At 45.4% G+C, this 21,995-nt stretch overlaps 2 protein-coding genes across 6 annotated transcripts; both read left to right on the forward strand.

The window, feature by feature from the left end:
• Positions 1–92: 92 nt before the first annotated feature.
• ndufs1 (NADH:ubiquinone oxidoreductase core subunit S1) lies at positions 93–8,362 on the forward strand. 2 transcript variants are annotated; one of them, XM_018765325.2, is made up of 19 exons: positions 93–187; positions 1,263–1,349; positions 1,794–1,888; positions 2,077–2,184; positions 2,646–2,722; positions 2,931–3,012; positions 3,533–3,663; positions 3,896–4,081; positions 4,274–4,408; positions 4,492–4,606; positions 4,794–4,939; positions 5,060–5,188; positions 5,580–5,709; positions 5,829–5,989; positions 6,165–6,319; positions 6,926–7,101; positions 7,191–7,325; positions 7,746–7,818; positions 7,986–8,362. In XM_018765325.2, exons 2-19 carry the CDS (start codon positions 1,271–1,273, stop codon positions 8,075–8,077), a joined length of 2,205 nt encoding a protein of 734 aa, XP_018620841.2. In that variant the 5' UTR covers positions 93–187; positions 1,263–1,270; the 3' UTR covers positions 8,078–8,362. The 2 variants fall into 2 exon arrangements, with proteins under 2 accessions (XP_018620841.2, XP_018620857.2); XM_018765341.2 differs by having other exon boundaries at positions 1,797–1,888.
• A 654-nt stretch (positions 8,363–9,016) lies between these two features.
• ino80db (INO80 complex subunit Db) lies at positions 9,017–21,376 on the forward strand. Of its 4 annotated transcripts, none has more exons than XM_018724949.2 (11): positions 9,017–9,111; positions 13,960–14,206; positions 14,572–15,374; positions 15,884–15,992; positions 16,143–16,367; positions 16,548–16,657; positions 16,887–17,020; positions 17,220–17,455; positions 17,591–17,748; positions 18,519–19,559; positions 19,738–21,376. In XM_018724949.2, exons 2-10 carry the CDS (start codon positions 13,989–13,991, stop codon positions 19,520–19,522), a joined length of 2,997 nt encoding a protein of 998 aa, XP_018580465.1. In that variant the 5' UTR covers positions 9,017–9,111; positions 13,960–13,988; the 3' UTR covers positions 19,523–19,559; positions 19,738–21,376. The 4 variants fall into 4 exon arrangements, with proteins under 4 accessions (XP_018580465.1, XP_018580454.1, XP_018580446.1 ...); XM_018724938.2 differs by lacking the exon at positions 9,017–9,111 and adding an exon at positions 9,123–9,235; XM_018724930.2 differs by lacking the exon at positions 9,017–9,111 and adding an exon at positions 9,252–9,540.
• Positions 21,377–21,995: the final 619 nt, after the last annotated feature.

A 21,995-nucleotide genomic window follows, 5' to 3' on the forward strand; every position in this document is an offset into this window, starting at 1 on the left:
GAAAGCCGTTTATATTCTCAGTTCTTTCCGTCGTTCAGACTGTACTCACCGAAGCTGCCGTAACTGTGTGACGTCACATCGGCAACCGGCTCGTGCGTTTCCGTACGCTTGACGGCTAAAACCGAAGCCGCCATTACTGTGTGACGTCGTGTTGCTGCTCTAATCTGGAAGGCCAAGTAGCGACAAGGTAGTGTTGCATTCGGCTTTATCTATTTTGTGTTAAAGCTTAGTTTTATTTTCAGTAGCTTTCGTGCCTGTTTTAAGCGTTAATAGAATTTTTTTATTTGTTTTTCTAACTGGCAAGGTCACAAAAAGAAGTGAACATAATAGACAATCATTGTTCGCTCTCTCTCTGTCCTTGACTGACATGCTAGCTGGCTAAGCTAACGAGTAACAATGATGTCAGAGTGAAAATGTGCAAACGGAGCTTCATTTTTATTACCAATGGGAATAAAAAATAATTTTGTCCCTAACTTACTTAATACACATGTGTAAGGCGGCAGTGTGAGATCTGAGTTGTAGTATCATCATCATGTGTACAGTGATGCCATGGGTACTTCCTCCTGACAGAAAAAATCATTCTCCTCCTGTCCCTCACTCACTGCTTGCTTTTGCTTCCAATTAAATGTGAATTTTAATTAAAAAAAAAAAAAAAAAAAAAAAAAAAACAAAGAAATGCACACTTTCAGTCAATAGTCTGTGTGGTCTAAAACACAGCGGACTGACTTGTTTATCATGCCGAGCTGTCCTGTGTTCTTTTAGTGTGAAGAACTGGCCAGTTTATTTATTATTGATGGAGGATGTGGACCTGTGTGTGTGTAGACGAAAGGCACCTGGAAAGTTTGAAACGGATGCACTTAACTAAGTTGGGTTCATACGATTCGAGAACGTGTGGTTCGTTTTTGTTTGAAAGTAAAAAGTTTTCTCACTTAGTGTTATCTTCTTAGGTCGTCACAGGGATAATTGACCTGTTACTGCAGGGTGTTCATTTGCAAGCTGGTTACCTAATCGGCTTATTCCCTAAAAACGGGGCAGTTAGGAACATCCACAAGTGCAGAGCTCTGGTGGCTGGCGACAGCGAAGCTGGAAAAACACTACAGCGCGTTCTTCTATACCCGCTCAACATCCATGAGCTGGTATGGATATGATGCATGCTGTGGCCGTACAGGGCTAGAAACAGGAGAGACTTTTTAGCCTTGATGTGATTTTGCAATGAGATTGCGCCAGTGCCTGATGCTCAGTGTCGTGTCCTTTCTGCCCAGCCCGCGACATGCTGCGATTGCCCGTCGTTAGCCGCGCGCTTTCCGGGGTCGCCCACACCAAAGGATATGGAGCTGCCGCTGGGAATGGTATGTATGTCCTCCTGTGTGTCCTCTGCATATGTTTGCGTCTCACATTTTGTGCCTCCTTGATCCTTGTCGATGAGGTACCAGGGAGCCCAATGAAGCACAGCAGTCACAGGAGCTTTAAATGGTGTCCTTATGGCCCTGCTGTGCTGTGTATTGTGTGCAGGATTACAGTAAGTTGCCAGGTACCAGCTATGGTTAGGAGATGGGCATTGGCTGGATCAATGTCTGAAAGTGCTTAGCACGAAATTTGAAAGGAGTATACTGTACATTTGTTGTGAAAGTATACTGTGTATATTTGTACATGTTATGTTTATATATGTGCGTGTATATATATATCTATATCTATATATGTAACTTCATTACACAGTAATGGTACTGTGTTAGACTGGAAGCGGAGACCAGTGGCAAACTTGTAAAAGACTGAGAATTTTTCTTGTGTGTCAGCAGTTCGCACAGCTGCCACAACAGCCAGCAACCTTGTGGAGGTGTTTGTTGATGGGAAGCCAGTCCTGGTAGAACCAGGAACCACAGTGTTACAGGTAATCTTGTCTACTGCAAGAATTTTCTAACTTGTTCAGTTTTTAAATATAGACATAGCCAATTTTTACTACATTAAAAATACATTTAATCCAGGTTTGATGGGATGTATTAAAACTGAAAAAATGCTTTGAATTTAAATGGCGTAAATTTTGTGCTTTATTGATCTCTCTCCCCTGTCCTTTGACAGGCTTGTGAGAAGGTGGGGGTGCAGATCCCACGGTTCTGTTACCATGAACGTCTGTCAGTGGCAGGGAACTGCCGCATGTGTTTGGTGGAGATAGAGAAGGCTCCTAAGGTACTTAATATAAATTCAGTTGGCAAGAGCACACACTGGCTCCTTTGGCTTGCTGTAATGGTGTTAGAAGATCTAAATCCTGTTGTGCCCTTCAGAACATAGTTGAGTTGTATGTTATCTAATTAGCCTTGTTTCTCCTTGTGGCCTCATATAAGACCAGTGTGGCAGAAATATAGTAAAGCCAGTGTGGGAAGGTCTTCAATAAACACATTCACATGTGCATGTGGTGCATTTGTAATAAGTTCTCTTATTTTTGTGCTGTTGAGTTTTTTTCGAAATGCACTCTGATGGTTCCAGTTTTAAAGGTTGAAATGATTCTGATAATTTTGCCTTAATTTAACCATTAACTGTGCATGGCAGTGGAGAAAATAAAAGTATAAAATGTTATGTTTAAGTGTGGTGACAGGACAGTGTAATTTCCCATATATGTGGTGACATGAGAGAATGTTCTTCACCTGTAGCCAGTGGCTGCCTGTGCCATGCCTGTCATGAAGGGCTGGAACATTCTGACCAACTCGGAGAAAACCAAGAAAGCCAGGTGTGCACTGGGATAAAGTGGGATGCCATCCTATAGAGGTGCCATCCCTGATGCTAATAGCTGATTTTATTATTTTTTTTTTCCCTTTTCCCCTGAACTAAACAGCAAACCATGATTTAAGATTTTTTAACAATTTCTAGAAATTTTTTTTATATTAAGAATGCAACATTTATTTATTCCAAATTTTGCTTTATGTCTGTGATGTCAGAGAGGGTGTGATGGAGTTCCTGCTGGCCAATCATCCCCTGGACTGCCCCATCTGTGACCAGGGAGGGGAGTGCGATCTTCAGGTACCCATGACCACAGTGAGACCGGACTGTAATATATAGAAACGAGTGGCTGCAAAACCACACGCACTGTCTGAAACCGCTCATCCCAAGCGGGGTTGCGGCAAACTGGAGCCTAACCCAGCAACACGGTGCACGGCTGGAAGGGGGAGGGGACACACCCTGGACGGGATGCCAGTCCGTCACAAGGCACCCCGAGCAGGACTCGAACCCCAGACCCGTCAGAGAGCAGGTCCTGGCCAAACCCGCTGCGCCACTGTGTGGCTGCAAACCTGAAGGAAGAAAAATTCTTGCTTCCTTATTTCCACCTAAAACACTTTGTTTATGTACTATTAAAATAGTTTAATTAAGAATTCCAGCAAATGTAGACTGAAAACAAACAAATACCTTCACTGTCTGACCTCCCTCCTATAGAAGGCTAGGGTCTGGTAAATTTGTGGAATAAAGTTGAAGTCACATGTCCTGTCTTTGCAAAGGTTGTTTGTGTTCTGAAATCATGTTATTCAGTCTTTCTGTTGCCCAGGACCAGTCCATGATGTTTGGCAGTGATAGGAGCCGCTTCACAGAAGGGAAGAGAGCTGTTGAGGATAAGAACATTGGACCCCTTATTAAAACCATCATGACTCGCTGTATCCAGTGCACACGTTGCATTCGGTGGGTGGTGCCTCCTGGTGGGGCTTTATATGTTTATATTCATAGGAGTGGCAAGTGAAATAGAGATTTGAGGCATCCTGCTTTTGCAAACAAAAACAAAGGCAATAATTATAATGTTTCCCAGTAAAATTCATGCTGTAAACACCAATTTCTGAGATAGCAGGAAGTGCCACATACATATATTACCAGAGGAAGACAACCAGCATTCACTAAGTTGGTCTTTGTGTTGAAGGTTCGCTAGTGAAATTGCAGGAGTGGATGACCTGGGCACCACTGGTAGGGGCAATGAGATGCAAGTGGGCACATATGTGGAAAAGATGTTCATGTCCGAGTTGTCAGGGAACGTGATTGACATCTGTCCTGTCGGTGCACTGACATCCAAGCCCTATGCCTTTACTGCCCGGCCCTGGGAAACCAGGTAAGTCAACACCTTGCTTGAATGGCAAAAAAGATGGATTCCTGGGATAAAAAATAAAGAACAGATTAGCTGTGGTAATGAACTCTGTGATGGGATCAAGCTGGGTCTCAGATGAGCTGTTTTCATGACCATATGTGTTCCTGCTACCTTTATGGTTTCAGTTGGTTAACGATAAGGTTTCTGTTCACACAGAAAGACTGAATCCATTGATGTACTGGATGCTGTGGGAAGTAACATTGTGGTGAGCACAAGAGGGGGTGAGGTCATGAGGATCCTTCCACGACTCAACGAGGATGTCAACGAGGAGTGGATCTCAGACAAGACCAGGTAAGTGTGTTTTTTGGGGAGGGGGGTGCTAGTTTGCACTTCTGCCATTCTCTCACTAAAGGCCAATCTTTACCTGACTCCAGGTTTGCTTATGATGGGCTGAAGCGACAGCGGTTAACTCAGCCCATGGTGAAGGATATCTCAGGGCAGCTGGTGCCTACCTCCTGGGAGGATGTATTGACACGAGTGGCTGGAGCAGTATGTATCTTAGCAGTGTTGGGCATCATACTGAGTTTTGTTTTTAAAAATAAATAAATAAATAAATAAATAAATAAAATAAAAATCCATAAAGAATGCCCTGGTTTTACATTGTGTGAGGACATCATGCTCTGTGGGAATATCTTGGCCATACTTGTGTGCCATCAGTGTTTTCTCTCTTCCACAGCTCCAGGGTGCGCAGGGGAAGGATGTGGCAGCAATTGTGGGCGGCCTGGTGGATGCAGAGGCACTGATTGCTTTGAAAGACCTGCTGAACCAGCTGAACAGTGACAATCTGTGCACTGAGGAGGTTTTCCCCATGGCTGGAGCTGGGTAAAAAAAAAAAAAATTACAAGGGTGTAATGGGAAATTTAAGTGAGACTTTCATTATAATTAGAGAGAGCAGAAGCTTAGTTACAACAATACTGAACAAGGTATCAAATCTATCACCAGGACTGACCTTCGCTCAAACTACCTGTTGAACACTCGCATCAGTGGCATCGAAGAGGCTGATCTGCTTCTTCTGGTGGGCACCAACCCACGCTATGAGGCACCTCTTTTCAGTGCTCGTGTTAGGAAGAGGTAAAAGTTCTCAGATGAGATATGTGGGATTGCTGCTGTGTATTATAGTCTGTTCAAGGGGGCTTGTGTTGATAAAACCAGATTGCAATTATAATTTGCAATTGCAAGGTACACAAGGGTAGGTCACCTGTATGAGAGATTGCATTGGTACCACACAGGTTTTTGGGGATTGGGAATAATTAGGATTAACTAAAACAGCAGGTGCTGTGGTGGTTAAGGAAATAGTCTTGTGATTTGAATGTTGTCAAGCTATGTGCCAAGGAGAGACTCTGTGCTCAACCCTTTGTAATAGTACTTTACCCGAAGCCCTCATGCAGAATGCTTTCAGCCGTATGAGTAAAAGTATCAACTTCTTTACGCGGGTCTAATGAAAAAATTGAAATTGTCACAGCTGGCTCCACAATGACCTGCAGGTGGCACTAGTAGGACGGAAGGTAGACCTGAGCTACACCTATGAGCACCTTGGGGAGTCTGCCCAGGTACTCCAGGAGATTGTAGCTGGGACACATCCGTTCTGCAAGGTAATGTGCAGATGCTACATGGGGGGATTGTCACTTTACGAAGGATCACCAGTGCCATACAACGCAACCACAGCTGAACTCTCAAGTAGGAACTGTTTTTTTTTTTTGTGCTTTAACAGAACTTGGCCCAGGCCAAGCACCCAGTGGTGGTGCTGGGCAGTGCATGTCTGCAGAGAGACGATGGAGCTGCAGTACACTCCCTGGTGTCCACCATTGCCCAGAATGTCCGTGTCACCAGTGGTGTGCAGGACAGCTGGAAAGTTCTCAATGTCCTCCACAGGTAATACACTTTAAACTGGTTTTATGTCTTAAGAAGAGGGAAAAATTATCTCTTAGGGATGGTATCTGAGGATACTGTTTATGCATCCAGTTCCAGAGAATTCCTCGTTGCTCATGACCTCTGGTAGGATGAGACCTTTAAGATTTGTTTGTGTTTGCTTGGGCTGTGTCTGCAGGGTGGCCAGTCAGGTGGCTGCTCTGGACTTGGGCTACAAAGCTGGTGTGGAGGCCATCAGGAATAACCCACCCAAGGTGCTATTTCTACTTGGGGCAGATGGAGGCTGTGTCACCCGACAAGACCTGCCAAAGAACAGCTTGATCATATATCAAGGTCAGTTATGCTCCGACTCTACTCTCCTTTAGTCTGAGGATTTCAGGATTAACCTTAGAAAATTTCTGAATGCTATCAAATTACAAAGCACTGTATTTTTTGAGACCTGTTTAGGGATCTTCTTGTGTTTTGTTTAAAAGAAACTGATCACTCCCAAGTGTCAACACAAAAACTTCTGAAGAATAAATATTATTTTTCCGAGTTTCTCTGACTTTTACACCTTAAACAGGAGTAGAGAATTATACCAGTTGGCCCTCTTAATTTGTCATCAACCACATAATGAAGATACACACAGAATATTTTTCAGAATTATAAGAGCCTAATTTTATTTCATCATGAAGGCAGCAGATAGTGTAGTGCTATGAAGAAAAGCAGTAAATCATTGTAAGAACCTTAATGTTGTAAGTTGCTTTGAAGAAAAGCATCAGGTAAAGGAATAAATCTAGATAATTCAAATTATCGACACACCCAGCTGACTTTCTGGCGAGATGTATTACTCGCACTCATCCAAACATCCAGTCCAGGAATATACAAAGAAGCTATCTACACATTTCCCAGGCTGAAGTCTAGGTTGCAAATGTGACTTGTCTTTGTTTCTATTCCCAGGCCACCATGGAGACATCGGTGCCCCCATGGCTGATATAATCCTGCCTGGGGCAGCTTATACAGAGAAATGCGGCACTTACGTGAACACGGAAGGTCGTGCTCAGCAGACAAGAGTGGCAGTGACTTCGCCAGGCATGGCTCGAGAGGACTGGAAGATCATCAGAGCCATTTCTGAAGTATGCCCACTTCCTCAAGTACCTTCCCTTCTCTGCAACGTGTGATCGAGTTTTTCACTTGTAGTTCACAATGATTTTACTATTTTTAGCTGGCTGGCATTACACTTCCCTATGACACGTTGGATGAGGTGCGAAACCGGCTGGCGGAGGTGGCACCAAACCTGGTGCGTTATGATGATGTGGAGGAGGCCAACTACTTCAAACAAGCGAACGAACTGTCTAAGGTCAGCGCTATACCATGTACCCCACCACGAACATTGTCTCCTTAGAGCATTATAATTTGTCCGGGTTTTAAATGTATTTCTCATGACTTAATAGGCCCTTTAATTAAGCTTTTAGTAAATTTCACATAATTGGAGCAATAACACTTATGCTACTGTTATAGAAACCTCTTATTTTTGCAACATATTATGCAATGACCTAATAATATGCAGTGATTTTTAATGTGTAAACCAAGAATGAGCAGATAAATTACAACTTTAAAAGTCTTACCGTTTATTTATTTTTGTTTGTTAATCTAGAATACAGGGTTCTTGGTTAATCTAAGCTCTAGTTTGTTTTGGCTAAGTATTTACTCTCTTGGGTATAGAAAGTAAGTCAGTAGGACCATTTTTTCCTCATGCTGTCTCCTCCATCATCCGCAGGCTGTGAATCAGACACTCCTCTCTGAGCCTTTGGTTCCTCCACAGCTCACAGTGAGAGATTTCTACATGACAGGTAAATACAGTATCACCACCGATAAATTCCAGACCCTTAAAAATGTGAGAACATGGCAAGTAATTACAGAACAGAGGGGACTGTCCAGTTCATGTTAGGCTTAAGTGCTGGAAATTCCTTCCTTCTGTATGTCATTCTCACCTCTGTGCTTAAACCCTTGTCTTCAGACCCCATCAGCAGGGCCTCCCAGACCATGGCCAAGTGTGTGAAAGCTGTGACAGAAGGAGCACAGGCTGTGGAGGAGCCATCCATCTGTTGAAGACCCTGTTTGTACTCTGAGAGTTACTTACTAGTGTTCCTGCACGGGTTACACCTCTCCACCTCCGAGCCCTCTAGAAAACTGTACACAGGCTTATTACGGTTTATCGCCATGCATTGTACCTTAAACCTAATCTGTAGCACAAATCTGTACCGCGTGAATTTTCTTCATGTGATTAGTGTACTGCTGTAAAGACAACCTTTTCAGATTGAAAACTGGGGAGAATATTTGTAACTGAAAGCTTAAAATGTGGCTACGAATAAAAATAAAATGTATTGCAAGGTATTTTGCTTTTCCAAAATTTTTGTCTTTAGAAATGTTTCAGGTATATAAAACTAAATTACCAAACACTCTCTCTCAAATTACCTGCTTTGTAACAGTAGAGATTTTTCTTTTTGTATTTTAACATATAGTCAAGAAAGAAAATGACAGAAAATTGAACATAAGCAGGGTTTTTCAAAGTTTTCAATTGCTGGATTACTGTTTTGCTGTTGTGTGAATCACTAAGTTAAAATACACTTTGTTTTGGGGGGGGATCAAAATTCCACTTAAAATTAAAAACCTCAGGCTTTGACTTGTGGTTCTACAGTAAATCCTGTGCAGAGAGAAAAGGTGCTTTAATCTGAGGGAATGAGCAGACAAAGTTAAATTGTTAGTAAATTTTAAAATAGTTTGGAATTTGGGATTAAAACCGTAAAAAAAAAAAAAAAAGAAAAATCAGTATTGATATTTGATAACTAAGAGGTTCTGTGTGGGCAACTGGAAATATTATCACATCTGACTTGTGCGAGGGCTCAAGGCGCAGCCAGCGCTGCTCTGGACCTGTAAGTGATGAGTAAAGGTGGAGTAGCGAGGCGGCTGGGGATGAGCACAGGGCAGCAGGCGGAGGAGGAGGAGGAAGGAGGAAGGAGGAGTGAGGATCAGTGAAGAGCAGAGAGCAGAGTGAACACGTCCTCTCCAGCTCCTCACACAACTTGTGTGACAGACAAGACAGCGCGCACCTTCCCGCGTAGGGACGCGATCCCTACGCAGATGTAAGTGCGGTGCAGCTGCGCTGAGCTGCTCCGAGCTGCTCCACACCGCTCCCTTGGTCCCTTTTGTTCCCCCGCACACGGAGCCTCCTTCATCGGCTGCATATAAAGTTACATTTCCAATATGGTAGGAGAGGTTGTTGTCGAGCGCGGGCTCTTGTCATGTCCCCGCAGTGCCGGTAGTGGTGCTGTAAGGAGACTCTGCCCATGACTGAACTAAAACCCCCGACAGCTCTATACTGCTATTTTTTTATTCCAGATAAACTACATTTATTTGTATCATGGACTCTAACAAAAATATGTACGGATAGGAAAAGGCTAATTTAAGGGAAAAACACCGAAATTCCGAACGTACAGAGCCCGGTTGTTTATAATTGGCGTTTGCAGGCTCCGTCCGGAGTGAATATTGTGTACCGCGCATACCAGCTCAAGGTAAGCCGATCGGCCGCGAAGCCTCGGGCTCGAGTGGAGAACGAACGCGGGCTGTTTTGCAGGACGAGGCCGTCGCTGCTGCTACCTGAGGCTCGGGGATTATAAGGTGTGGTAGGCCGTTTTCAGCGTTCGTTCTCTCGGGTTTATTTTACTTTCTCTTCCGGATTTTGTGTGCAACGAGTGTTCTATAAATATCAAAGTACATTTTACAATTACTTAGGAACAGTTTATAACAAACGGAACGCGTTTGTTATGCTTAAAGGCCCTATGCGTGGGCCTTCCGATTTCCCTTTGTTTGATACGCTTTTAAGAATAAAACATGCTTATGGGAACGCAGAACCGGCATGATTTTAAAATTGCTAAAGAAGTACTTCTTGTATTTTGACTTAATAAAATGTAATAAAAACGAATGTAACTGGTAAAAGAGATGAATTCCCCCGTTTCCGTTTCCCCGACGGGCTCGTGTTTTCGTGTCTTTTAAACACCGCGACAAAACAGCGTGTTAGCGAAGAAGAACGACTCGACGTTAAATATTGTTACAATATTCGCGTGTGTGAAATAAACAGGCCAGGAAAGCGCGGTTGTGCTGTGTAAAGTGTTAACGGTGTTCGCTGGGCTGCCCTGCAGGCCCCCTAGCTACAAGTGTAATAGTCAGTGCCCATACACTAGTAATACTAGTAGTATATGGCTGCATACCCTGCTCTTCCTACACTGCTGCTCCTCACTAACAACTCATTCATACAGTGATGCCTAATTTGAAGGTGATTTCTTGTTTACACACTCATACATTCATGGTTAAACTAAGTGGTGGTCGTTACACTGAGTCACAGCAATGTACACATATCGGTACAACATACAACATATCAGCGTGCACAACAGTGTACAGTGTATCTGATAGATACATGATTTACACTGTTGTGCACACTGATATGTTCGTAGTTACTGTGGTGGTTCTTACACTGACGGATACACTGATACTGATGGATACACTGATACGCTCATGGCTGTTACACAGATGATACACTGATGCCTTCATGGATACACTAGTGTTTACATTGTTACACTACTTATTGAATCTAACGTTGACTGTTACACTGGTGGATTGGGGTAGGTGGTGGTGGTTACCCTGGTTATGGACACGTGATAGACTGGGATTTTGTTGCATTGATGATTGTATTGATTTATTGATGGTTACGCTGTTGCGTTTAATCTTCACAGTCCACCAGAGTCTGCCTGATGCCGTGGAACATGTGCTGTCTGTGCAACATGGATACACAGCTAGTGCAATCTGAGTTATTTCAATAATGTGGTTTTAAGTTAAATAACTGTATGACTTCATGATTAGTTGGTTGACGGTTGTTAAAATTGGCGTAATGTGTAGATGTGACATAATAGTTCCTGGGGCAGCAGGGTGAGGCAGCGAACAGTGGTGGTGTCTCACCGCACTGGGACAGTGTGACGGGATGTGTGTTCGATCCCTGCTCAATCTGTGTGGAGTTTGCATGTTCTCTTCAGTCTGCGTGGGTTTCCTCCAGGTGCTCCACTTTCTCCTCCCACGGTTCAGAGACGCGTGCTTCTGGTCAGTTGGTCACTCTTGATTTCCTGTAGTGTGTATGTGTTACATTTCTGTGCTAAGTAAGTGGGTAAATGATTGTAGGGAGTTTAATGAAGGCATTTGTAGGTCACCTTGGACAAAGGTGGGAGTTGAATGCTGTATATTAGTAATTTTACATCTCTTTGGAGAAAAGCATCTGCTAATGAATAAATGCAAACACGAGTATTCATGGATCCCTGTTAAGCTGCCTAAGCAAAGGTGTCAGTTAAATAACAATAATGATGGAATATAGGGCTAGATGTAAGGGTTGCATTAGTCCATGACATAACCAGTATACTTATGAGTGTTAGTGGCATCTCCTTTTGCTTCAAGTTTACATTTACATTGACATTTATTCATTTAGCAGACACTTTTCTTCAAAGCGACGTACATTTCAGAGAAAGCAAAATTCGTACATTACTTTAGGAAAAAGATAAACATAGTTGTAGACATGTGATTCTTAAGTAAGCTTAGGTTGTTTCTTTCCACTCTATTCACCGATGTTCATCGCACGAGTAGGTGCGCAAAACTCAGGATAGACGAATCCAGATCACCTTCCTACATTTTTTAAAAAATTATTATTACAGGTACACAAACATTTACGTACAATACAGTTCAGGAGTAGTGGCTGTATAAAGGCTTATCTGGGCATGATCATAAAGTTATGGTGCATGAACATTTACACCATACATGAGCTTGAGAGATGATGGGCTAAGTGAGTCCAGAAGAGGTGAGTTTTCAGACCTTTCTTAAATGCGGACAGAGTTTCAGCAGTTCTGAGTGAGAGGGGTACGTCATTCCGCCACAGCGGTGCCAGAACAGAGAACCTCCGCGCTTTACCTTTGGTGCGCGGGACCACCAAGCGAGCAGAAGTAGATGAGCGAAGGGGTCTGGTTAGGGTGTAGTGCTTGATCAAGTCTTGTAAATAGCTAGGAGCAGTTCTGTTGATGCTTTTGTAGGCAATAATCAGGGTCTTAAATTTGTTCTGGGCAGCTATAGGAAGCTTGTGCAGAGTTGCAGTACAGAGTAGTTGTTGTAATTTTTTAATTAGAAAAATCAACATTTTTGTGAGCTGTCACCTAATAGTAATAAGGTTATACAGTTACATTTTAGTATGTTGGGACTCTTTGGCCTAGTGGTTAAGGTGCTTGACTTGGGTCATAGTGTTTTGGTGTTCGAATTTTCAGAAGGTAATGGTTGAAAGGAAATTCGACAACTTCTAACTTTTCCTGTTTTGTATGAAGACACTGTTCCCTCTTTATGCACACTTTCACTCATCCAGACTTTAAGAATTGGCACCATTCACCCTGTATGGGCTCTGTCCATGGTTATGTACAGTAGACTCTCTCCAGATGCACCAAATCTAAGGTGAAAGACGTGATGAGAAAGCAAATGAGCCGCCTGTTCAGGTCGGTAAGCAGTGTCAGTGGATGAGCGCTGAAGATGCTGGAAATGGTTGCTTTCTTATTTCACTTTATTTGCGGTGTTGAAGTATATTGAGTGTGTTGTGACAATAAGTAAGATGTACCGTACAAAGTAGAGCAGAACTCAATTTCCTACTTATTTTCTAAAGCATTATATCATAATGTTCAGTTCCACTGGTGATGAACTGGTTTACACTGTTGTGTTTTCCAGTTTCAACTTTAATGCTATTTTTAATTTTGTCTTAGGTCTACATACATTCCTTACACAAGCCCACTCATGAGCTAAAGATTTTGCGCTATTGTTCCTTTGTGATGGTGAGCATCCGCAAAATCAAGTCCTCTTTCATGACCTTATATTACTTATGCATCTGTAGACGAGCTGTGGGTTATCCTCACGTTCCTCTGTTCAAGTGCATCCGTGTTCTGATATACAGCGTTTGTGAAAAACAATTATTCAGGAATTTAACATTGCTTTTAAGAGCCTTGTTTAGCTGGCACATGTTTCCTTAAAACTCTTTAAAAATTCTGGAAACATTTTTTCCTGTTTGAGTTACAGAAGTGAATCAAAATGTAATTGTAGTGTGAGCTACAATTGTGTCAGTGGTGTGGAAAGTTGTGCAAGTTTTTGATTTTGAAATGTTAGTGTTATCAGTTTTGTGGTTTGTGTGTGGGGTTTTTTTTAATATCTGCATTTATTCATTTAGCAGATGCTTTTCTCCAAAGCAACATACATCTCAGAAAAATAAGTAAATGATTACAAATACAGTAATACACTTTGAAAAGCAAAATCTGATGTGAAATAAACATGTTAACATTAGATATCAAAGTTATGCATTGTTGGAAGTATTTTTCTTAGCTGGTGCTCCTAGAAGGAAGTTTGAGTTGACTAAAAAAATATTAGCTAAGTTAAGTATGTGGTTTAACTTAGTCCTGTTTCAAAGGGAAATTTGAAATTTTACTTCAGGCCAGCTAAAAAATGACTTGCTGTCCAGCAAAGGAAATATGCAAAAAAGTCCCCTAGCAGAGAGCTAAACATTTACTGTGTCTTGTGATTTTGCTTAAACATTAAGGACTCTTTCAAGTTTAGTATTAATCATTCTCGGAAAGCAACATGTGACCTGATAACTGTTCATCTTGAAGTTTCCTTCTGGTTTCTAAAATTGGGCTCTAGATAAAGACTTTTAGACAGGAGTGTATTTAAATTAATTTCAAATTTATAATAAGTTTCCAAGCAGGGGAAAAACTTTGTGAATCAGTAATGATGTAGTCTTCTGAAAATCGAGGAGACTACTCGATTTTCACATACTCGACCGTATGTCCTGTACTTTGATTGTTCCGAGTTCAGCTTGTTTTCCTGGCCAGCATGGTCAGGAGCTGACCTTTTTCTTTTCTTTTCATCAGCTGATGTTCTCAAGGACCAGAGTCACGTGATGTATGAAGGCAAACACATACACTTCTCGGAGGTGGACAACAAGCCGTTGTGCTCGTACAGCCCCAAGCTCTGCAAGCAGCGCAGGCTCAACGGCTATGCCTTCTGTATCCGCCATGTCCTGGAGGACAGGACCGCTCCCTTCAAGCAATGTGAATATGTGGCCAAGTACAACAGCCAGCGGTGCACCAACCCCATCCCAAAGTCAGAGGATCGCAGGTGGGTGACAGGTTGGATGATCCTGAGGCCATCTGATCTAGTCTGGGGTCATTCAACAAGTCATTTGCCTCATCCTGTGTGTGTGCATTTTTGCTAAACTCCACTGGGGTAGAACATTTTGGTACCCGATGGTCACGGTTTGTTAGCTTTAGAGCTTTTATTGATCTAGGGCTTTGCCTGCAATTTCTGAATAATGGCATTGGTCAAACCACTTAGGACTGACATTAGGTGAAAATCGGGACACTTGGACACTACTCTTTGCAAGCAATTTTTCTACTGTCACTCTGCCTTTCCCATCACTAATATTCTGACTGTCAGTCATGTTTTGGTCTGCTTTGTGTGACGCTTGGTCTGCTTTGCTACAGGTATTGTAACAGCCACCTGCAGGTTCTCGGTTTCATCCCCAAGAAGGAGCGCAAGAAGAAGCACGATGTGCTAGACGAGATGCGAGCTCGGTCCCACCTGGAGTCAGTGGCCCTCAACATCATGGTGCCACCTCTTGCCTTGAAGACACCCAATGGTCTGGATGAGCTTCCACCCTCACCCACTCACCCCAGGGTGCTGCCCCCTCCTGAAGTGGAGCTACTCGACCCATTTGCCTTCCATGAGGATGAAATGGACGGGGAGGAAGGCACACTCCGAAAGGCTTCTGCCGTCAAGAAGAAGCTACAGAACCGACTGGCACTGAACCAGAGGCTGCGTTTGGGTGACGCTGACCTCCTCAAGCCCCTGCCAGAGCACTTTAACCCCTCTCCTCTCCCAAGCCAACGGCCATCTTCCCCACTTCGTTCTGCCCTCCCTACGCAGCAGCCAGGACTCGTTCCACAGCTCCCACACCCCTTCCTAATTGCCCCAGGTCTCCCTGTCATGCCGCAGGGTTTATTATGCAAGCCAGCACCACCTCAGAATAATGCCCCACCACCCCCTGGTCCACCTCTGAGTGCCATCTCAAGCCCAGCACATCCCTCTGGCCCCACCCCCTCCAGGAAAGTCCCACCCATGGCTACACCCCTGTCTTCTGGCAGTCAGGAGAGCCCACAGCGCTGTGTAGTGATAATGCATCCGGCAGCTTTCTCCCCACCCTCTACGTGTCGGGTGCGATTGCGGCGTTTAGTGCAGCTCTGCTCCCAGCGACACCAGCAGCATGGAGACCTTTTTCCCCATCTAGGTATGTAAAGACATCCACTTTCCCACTTTTCTATCTCACTGCCATTTCATTTTTATTAACCATACCTAAGATTCCTCTGTTTAAAACAGCAACTGTCTTTTTCTAGATTTTCATTTTATCGTAGAGTTTCTAGGAAATACTTTGTTTTACAGTTGTAACCTGAGGTATTATTAAATTCTTTTGTGATTCACAACTGACAGCCAGCTCAGATGCAGCGTATAGAACTGTACTGTGACACTCAGAGATGATGAGTAGAGCGCCTCGCTATCTTTTGTGTAGCTTAACCCTGTTGAATTAGTCTCAGCTGCGTCAAAACCTATTATAGAAAATCGTGATTGCAAGTTTTTCCATAACAGTGAAAAAGAGAACTCCCAGTGGGTGACAGACTGAGCGTTGTTACCGATTTTTAATATAAATAATCGTGAAAGAATAAACCGTGAAATAGCCTGATGTGTACAGTTTCACTGTGTGTTTGCCCAGTATGGACTGTGGTGTGTTGTGCCGAATAGGGCTGGACTGGTCAGAGGACAGTGCAGATGATGATGACGACGACGAGACGGAGAGCATACCTTCATATCCTTATGCCTGGAGGCTGCATGAAAGACACCAGCTGGACAAGTATGTTGCACTGATCTGTTATCACCTTGGTGTGTTGCTCCTAGTATAGAGCATCTGATCTGCAGATGATTGTTCGTGCCATGTTTCAGTATCCCCAGGATGTCAACTTCATTGTGTTCTGAAGTCTTTCTCTCCTGCTGTGGCCCACAGCTCAGATGAAGACGCAGACTGTCCACGCAGCACCAGGCTACTCCGGCTGTGCACTTATCTCCGGCAGAAGTACAAGCACCTGTGCAGGCAGGAACGGGCGGCCATGCGTCAAAAGAAGTACCGCTATGCCTTCCGCAAAGCCCTGCTACATGCAGCCAGCAAGGATCCTGACTGCGCAGGACACTTGATGCAGGAGTTACGCATGGCCTCCACCATGTCTCCCAGGTATGCCTGAATGAACCCCAACGGACGCGGACACGCCTTGAGTAAGGCGTTCTGTTGAGACTATTTTCAGAGTAGCCGTGCCTTTGATTTTTCAGTTTCTTGCAGAGAGGTGAGGAAGTTATTGTGACAGAACGGCAATTAATGTGCATGTGTGCTGAGTGATTGTCTGTGTGCCTGCAGTGCAAAGTCACCGGTGCCAAAGAACACGGAGTCGGGACGCTGTACGGGCAGCAGCAACGGGCAGGCCTGCATCAGCCGTGCACTACCCTACACCGGCTACTGCTTCCAACGTATCCTTTTCTTCCACTCTGTTGCGCTGTATGTGTACTGGGGCACTTGTCATCTCTGCTGGGAGCACGTTGATGCAGAAACAAATGGTGAAACTTTGCTACAACCAACTTTTGTCAACAAGGTCACACCAAGATCAGCGGTGCTTCTGCTGGAAAATGAGTGTCCACCAGTGCATTTCTCTAGTTCCTGTGATCTGCTCCCAAAGCTTTCCTTAATGGTTGACTACAGACATCCTGCTAAATCGCTCTCAGCAGCTCTTCTCCAGCTGCACGGCCAAGTTTGCAGACGGACAGCAGTGTTCCATTCCCGTGTTTGACATCACGCACCAGACACCGCTCTGTGAAGAGCATGCCAAAAAGATGGTAAGCCACCCCCCTGCCTTCCCTAAGGAGGACGAAGTTGCAGAATTAGTTGCCTAATTTCTTATTTCTTATTAGGTGTGTGATGCTTTTCCATGGTACTGAGGTATTACCCTGGTACCCAGTGTTCCATAGTAGCTCCTCATTATGGTACACAGCTCAATGTGGTTTCTGCTCATGTTTATGGGATCTCATGTTCCAGGATAATTTCCTGCGGGGGGACAGTAACCGGCGGGTGCAGCAGCAGCAGCACCAACTCCAACAGCAGCAGCGCAAGCCTCGGAGGAAGACGAAGCCCCCGGCCCTCACCAAGAAACACAAGAAGAAGCGGCGGAGGGGTCCACGGCGGCCCCAGAAGCCCATACCCCCAGCGGTGCCACAGGGAAACCTGGCCATGCCCTCCAGTCTGGTGCTGCCCACTGCTTCTGCCAGTATCAGGTGTGCCATGTCTTCTGCTTGTGGTTTATTGTTTCATTTCCCAGAGTTGTGGTCTCCAAGGTCTCTTAGTACTAGTTTTGCCATGCTGGGTTCAGTTGCTTTGGTTTGTTCTACGGTGTTCCTTGTCTCTGGTAGGAGTCCTTCAACTCCAGACCTCAGCACAGATGAGCTTCCTGATGACATCACCAATGACATCTCAGACATTCCAAATGACCTTGAGCTGAACCAGGAGGATTTCTCGGATGTGTTGCCTCGGCTTCCAGACGACTTGCAGGACTTTGACTTGTTTGAAGGTAACTTGTGGTTTTCCTCCGTGGCAGCAGCAAAATTAAGTTTTAATTACTCACTTTAAATTCCTAGGGACTGGGGTCTTGGCTCCCGTAGCCTATGTAGAGCAAGAGTTTTATACTAGCAGAGCTCTTCATTACTTTGATTCAATGTTTTGCACAGATTGAACTATTAGATGAATGTCTTAACTGAGAACTTTCTGTTGATTTAATGTGACTCCTGGTTTAAATTACAAGGCTGGTAAAGTGAGCTGAAAGATTCTTCTTTTTTTGTCTGCTTTGTCTCATAAATTTACATTTACAATTATTTGTCAGACGCTTTTCTCCAAAGTGACTTCCAACGAACTATGTAGTGTTATCAGCCCACACACCTTATTCACCAAGGTGGCTTACGATGCTAGATACGCTACTTACACTGGGTCACTCATCTGTACATCTGTGGAACACACACACTCTCTCTGTCACTCACACACTATGCGGGGAACAGCATGTCTTTAGACTGTGGGAAGAAACTGGAGCACCTGGAGGAAACCCGCGCAGACGGGGAGAACTTGCAAATTCCACATAGACTGAGTGGGGATTGAGCCCACGTCCTTTCGCACCACCCAGGTGCTGTGAGACAACAGTGCTACTTGCTATGCCACCATGCCCCCATCATGGGTGTAAATAATTGGGTGTTTCAGTAGTTATGCGACTTTATGTACTGGAGTAATATGTGGTTTGTCATTGGCTGTGATCTAAAGTGTGTGTGTGCGTGTGCGCGTACATGTGTGTAGGTAAGAACGGGGACCTGCTGCCCACCACGGAGGAGGCAGAGGAACTGGTGCGAGCGCTTCAGGCCATGGGCTCATACCCAGACACACTGGCGTGCCTGGGCACCATGGGGGAGCTTCCTCAGCCCGACGGCGTAGACCACCGTTCAATGGCTGTCTTCTCTGGCCCTGGGGTCCAGAGCGGTGCCATGGGGGACCTCCTGAATGGCCGTATCCCCACGGAGAATTTCTCTGGCCTGGATCTGGATGACAACCTGCTGCACTCCACAGGAGGGCCCTTCCCTCCACCCCCTCCTGCCCCCTCAGGGACTAACCTGACCTCAGTCACCCCACCCTCCTCCAGTACCCTCCTCGCGCAGAGTGCCCTGACGGAGCGGACGTTTCGGCCCCACCCCCTGGCCAAGGTGGAGACGGCCCACTCCTCACCACACAGCAGCCACTACGGCAGCGAGCACGTTCCGTCGCCATACAGCGACCACATCTCCTCACCACACCCTAGCTCCTTCCAGACAGAGCCTCAGATGTTACTGGAGGTTCCCCTTAGCGGGGTCCCGTGCCCCCCACGGTCCCCCTGGAACAGCCTCCCGCTCTCCCTGACGGACCCTGCTCAGTTTGGTAACCTGATTGGTCCTGAGGGCCACCTCATGTCCACCTCCTTGTCCACACCCCCTTCCACCACACACTCTGTAACCATCCAACCCACCGTGGTGCTCTCAGCACTGCCCCCAAGTGCCCTGACAGGTCTGACTGCCCCTGCCCCTACCTCCTCCTCCTCCTCTTCAGCTGCATCCTCTTCCTCTCAGCACGACCTCCTGACCTCCACCCAGCCCAAGCTTCAGCTCCCTCAGTTCAGCGCTGCCTTTGGCCACCAGCTGACCTCGCACAGTGGCATCCCCAAGGACGTGCAGCCCAGCCACAGCTCCACGGCACCCCCTACAGGCTTTTCCATTGCCAGTGCCACTGCAGCCAGTGCCAACAATGCAGTGCCCCCGTTCACAACACAGTGACCCAGGAACACTCTGCTCACATGGGGCAGAAGAGCAGGTGGGCAGCACAAGCAGTGTAGTCATACTACTGTAGGATATAATAATAGAGGTCAGAGTCCTTCGGTGTGTACAGCTCACTGTCTGCCCTGTTCTTAAATGTGATGTTTTATGTGGTGATCATGTTTGAGATTTGAGGGCGAATTTCCTAACCTGAGTCCTTGTTGGTTTAATCCCAGGTGCAGGTGCCAGGCTTTGCTGGCTGTGCGCGGAGACTACGGAGGAAGTCCTCCAGGAGAGGTTAACCCTAACACGGGCGATGCCACCGAGCTCGGTGACAAGGCCTCAGTTGGTGGTATCACTCATCCTGTCTCTCCAGCTCCCAGGCTTCTCAGCTTTGACTCACCTCGCTTCCTTCACATTATCAGTCTGCCTTTCCTGCATAGAGAGTTGCATTTGCCACTGGTGTGGATGCCATGTAAACCGTGGTACATGTGAGTGTGTCTTTCTGTGACCCGTAGCCCATTCCGACTCCACAGGTGGAGCTGAAATGCAAACTTTGGTGTGAAGGAGCGTTCTGCTTCGTTCAGAACATGGAGGTGTTGCCACACCATTTTAAACAGCTGCTTTTATATTGTAAATATTTGAACTTTTAGAGGTTGCTTCAGAAATACAGAAGCTTGTTCTGTGCACCTGCTGTGCTGTGGACTCCTATGGGCTGCAGGTTTGAGGCCGGAGTTGTTTTAAGCAATAAAATGTCATTGGTATATGGTTTGATCACTATTTTCTCAGCACATGATATTGGCACCCTCTTTGCGTATTGTCACCACACTGAAACATTTAAAGTGGAAAAGAGAAGTGCTGGGTCTTACATTTTTCATCAGAAGTGGAACCAGTTTGTAACGAGGTATGGAGATTGTCTTCAGGGTGGGTCCAGGTAGCAGCAGGCAGTTGATCAGGTCAGAGAACTTTGCCTCAGATGAGGAGGAACAGTTTGCTGCATTTCACAAAAAGCACCCAGTGGGCATCTTGTGCTGTTCCAAACCTTTCACTGGTGCTCTTTTACTCTCTGCACGAGCAATGGCCTTCTAATGGGATATCCAGGGGCACAGCGCCCCGGGGTCCTCCGGCAGGGAGACGGGTAGGATCTCTTCACTTCAGTGACTCAGAAAATGTCTTAGATTTTCTATCTTTTGATATCAAAGCCCGAGCAAGTTTTCCAGGAGTGAGGGTTCCCTCCCCACCATGCCTTCCTGGCCTGAGAAAGCAGAAAGAGGACAGGACCACAGGCAGGCGACCGAGCGCTTGGCGTACTGCAGGGGATAATGGGATGTGGTGGCGTTGAAGGGGGCAGTGACTGTTTTTATTGGGGTATTGAGCATCTACTTCCAGGCCTCACGCATGGATGCCGAGCCACTGATGTCAGCACCGTCACTTATCACGGTGACTGACACACATGGCCTGGAAGCAGACATTTCTTCGGAACTCTACACTCCCTTTAAATGACCAGAGTGAGACGGCAAGAGAAGCTACCTGACAAAACTCCTCCCTATCTGCTTTTAACAATTATTTTATTACAGCACTAAAACATGGGTTTCGGTAGTATTTTTTAGAAACTGAAACATTATAACTTCTATTGTTATAAGTATTTAATATATTTATAGAGTAGCAGTCTCTGCATTGGGTTTTATTGGTGAGTTAAAATGAGTGACAATGAATTGATAAATCATTCTTGTCTTCTGCAAAGTACAATTTGATGGAGCCAGAGTGTTTGTGGAATATCACCCACCAGCTTTAATAGCTATCAAAATATTTTGTGATAGTTTTGTCATCTTCACAAATTGAGTGGATGATGTAGACTGTGTATTGTGACCCCCCCCCCCCCCCCCCCTCGCTTTGAGTACGTAAGAAAGCTTGGTGTCCTTTTGATAGCTATTAAACTCCGCAGAGCAGTTACCGCTAAACGTTGGTCTGCTCTAGAGAACAGTTGAAGGCGGCGCCTCTTCTGTAGTAAAGCCATGGCAGACGTCTCACTGGGCAACCCTACTGGACTCGTAGATCATGGCCCAGAGGCACCAGGCCGGAGGTTGCCAAGACCTCACCTGATCTAAGGCAGCGCTAGCTACTTGCTGTGTTGTTGCGGTTGGTGCCCGGCTCTCAAGTGTCCATCCCTCACCGGCCTTCGGGCTTGTTCACCCCCAACACTCAGCCCTAGCTGTGGTCAGAGGTCTCCGCTAATTTCCAGAGCGCTGAAACTTCTACGTTTTAGAGTTGCACAGACAGGTGTCCAGCCCCGTTCCTTCATTAGCATCACCTGTCTTAAACTTGCACGGGTCGCTGTGAGTAGGAAGCAACGGCCACATTCACCTGGACATGGAAGCACAGACCTGCCGCAGGGCGAAATCTCCCAGATACCTGAGAAAGGAAGTCCGTTACGTCGGGCTGCAAGCGCCCACAACAGCAGAGATCGGAGGTGATTCATAAATTCCTATACTCA

The sequence above is a fragment of the Scleropages formosus genome, chromosome 14, assembly GCF_900964775.1.
Source record: "Scleropages formosus chromosome 14, fSclFor1.1, whole genome shotgun sequence".
Classification (NCBI taxonomy): Eukaryota; Metazoa; Chordata; class Actinopteri; order Osteoglossiformes; family Osteoglossidae; genus Scleropages; species Scleropages formosus.

Excerpts from the sequence above, each read along its gene's own strand:
- ndufs1 (XM_018765325.2), top strand. The coding sequence starts at position 1,271 with ATGCTGCGATTGCCCGTCGTTAGCCGCGCGCTTTCCGGGGTCGCCCAC. Across the intron at positions 4,607-4,793 it reads TGACACGAGTGGCTGGAGCA|CTCCAGGGTGCGCAGGGGAA; the intron begins GTATGTATCTTA and ends TCTCTTCCACAG. Across the intron at positions 4,940-5,059 it reads TTCCCCATGGCTGGAGCTGG|GACTGACCTTCGCTCAAACT; the intron begins GTAAAAAAAAAA and ends ATCTATCACCAG.
- ino80db (XM_018724949.2), top strand. The coding sequence starts at position 13,989 with ATGTATGAAGGCAAACACATACACTTCTCGGAGGTGGACAACAAGCCG. Across the intron at positions 14,207-14,571 it reads CCAAAGTCAGAGGATCGCAG|GTATTGTAACAGCCACCTGC; the intron begins GTGGGTGACAGG and ends GCTTTGCTACAG. Across the intron at positions 16,658-16,886 it reads CACCGGCTACTGCTTCCAAC|ACATCCTGCTAAATCGCTCT; the intron begins GTATCCTTTTCT and ends GGTTGACTACAG.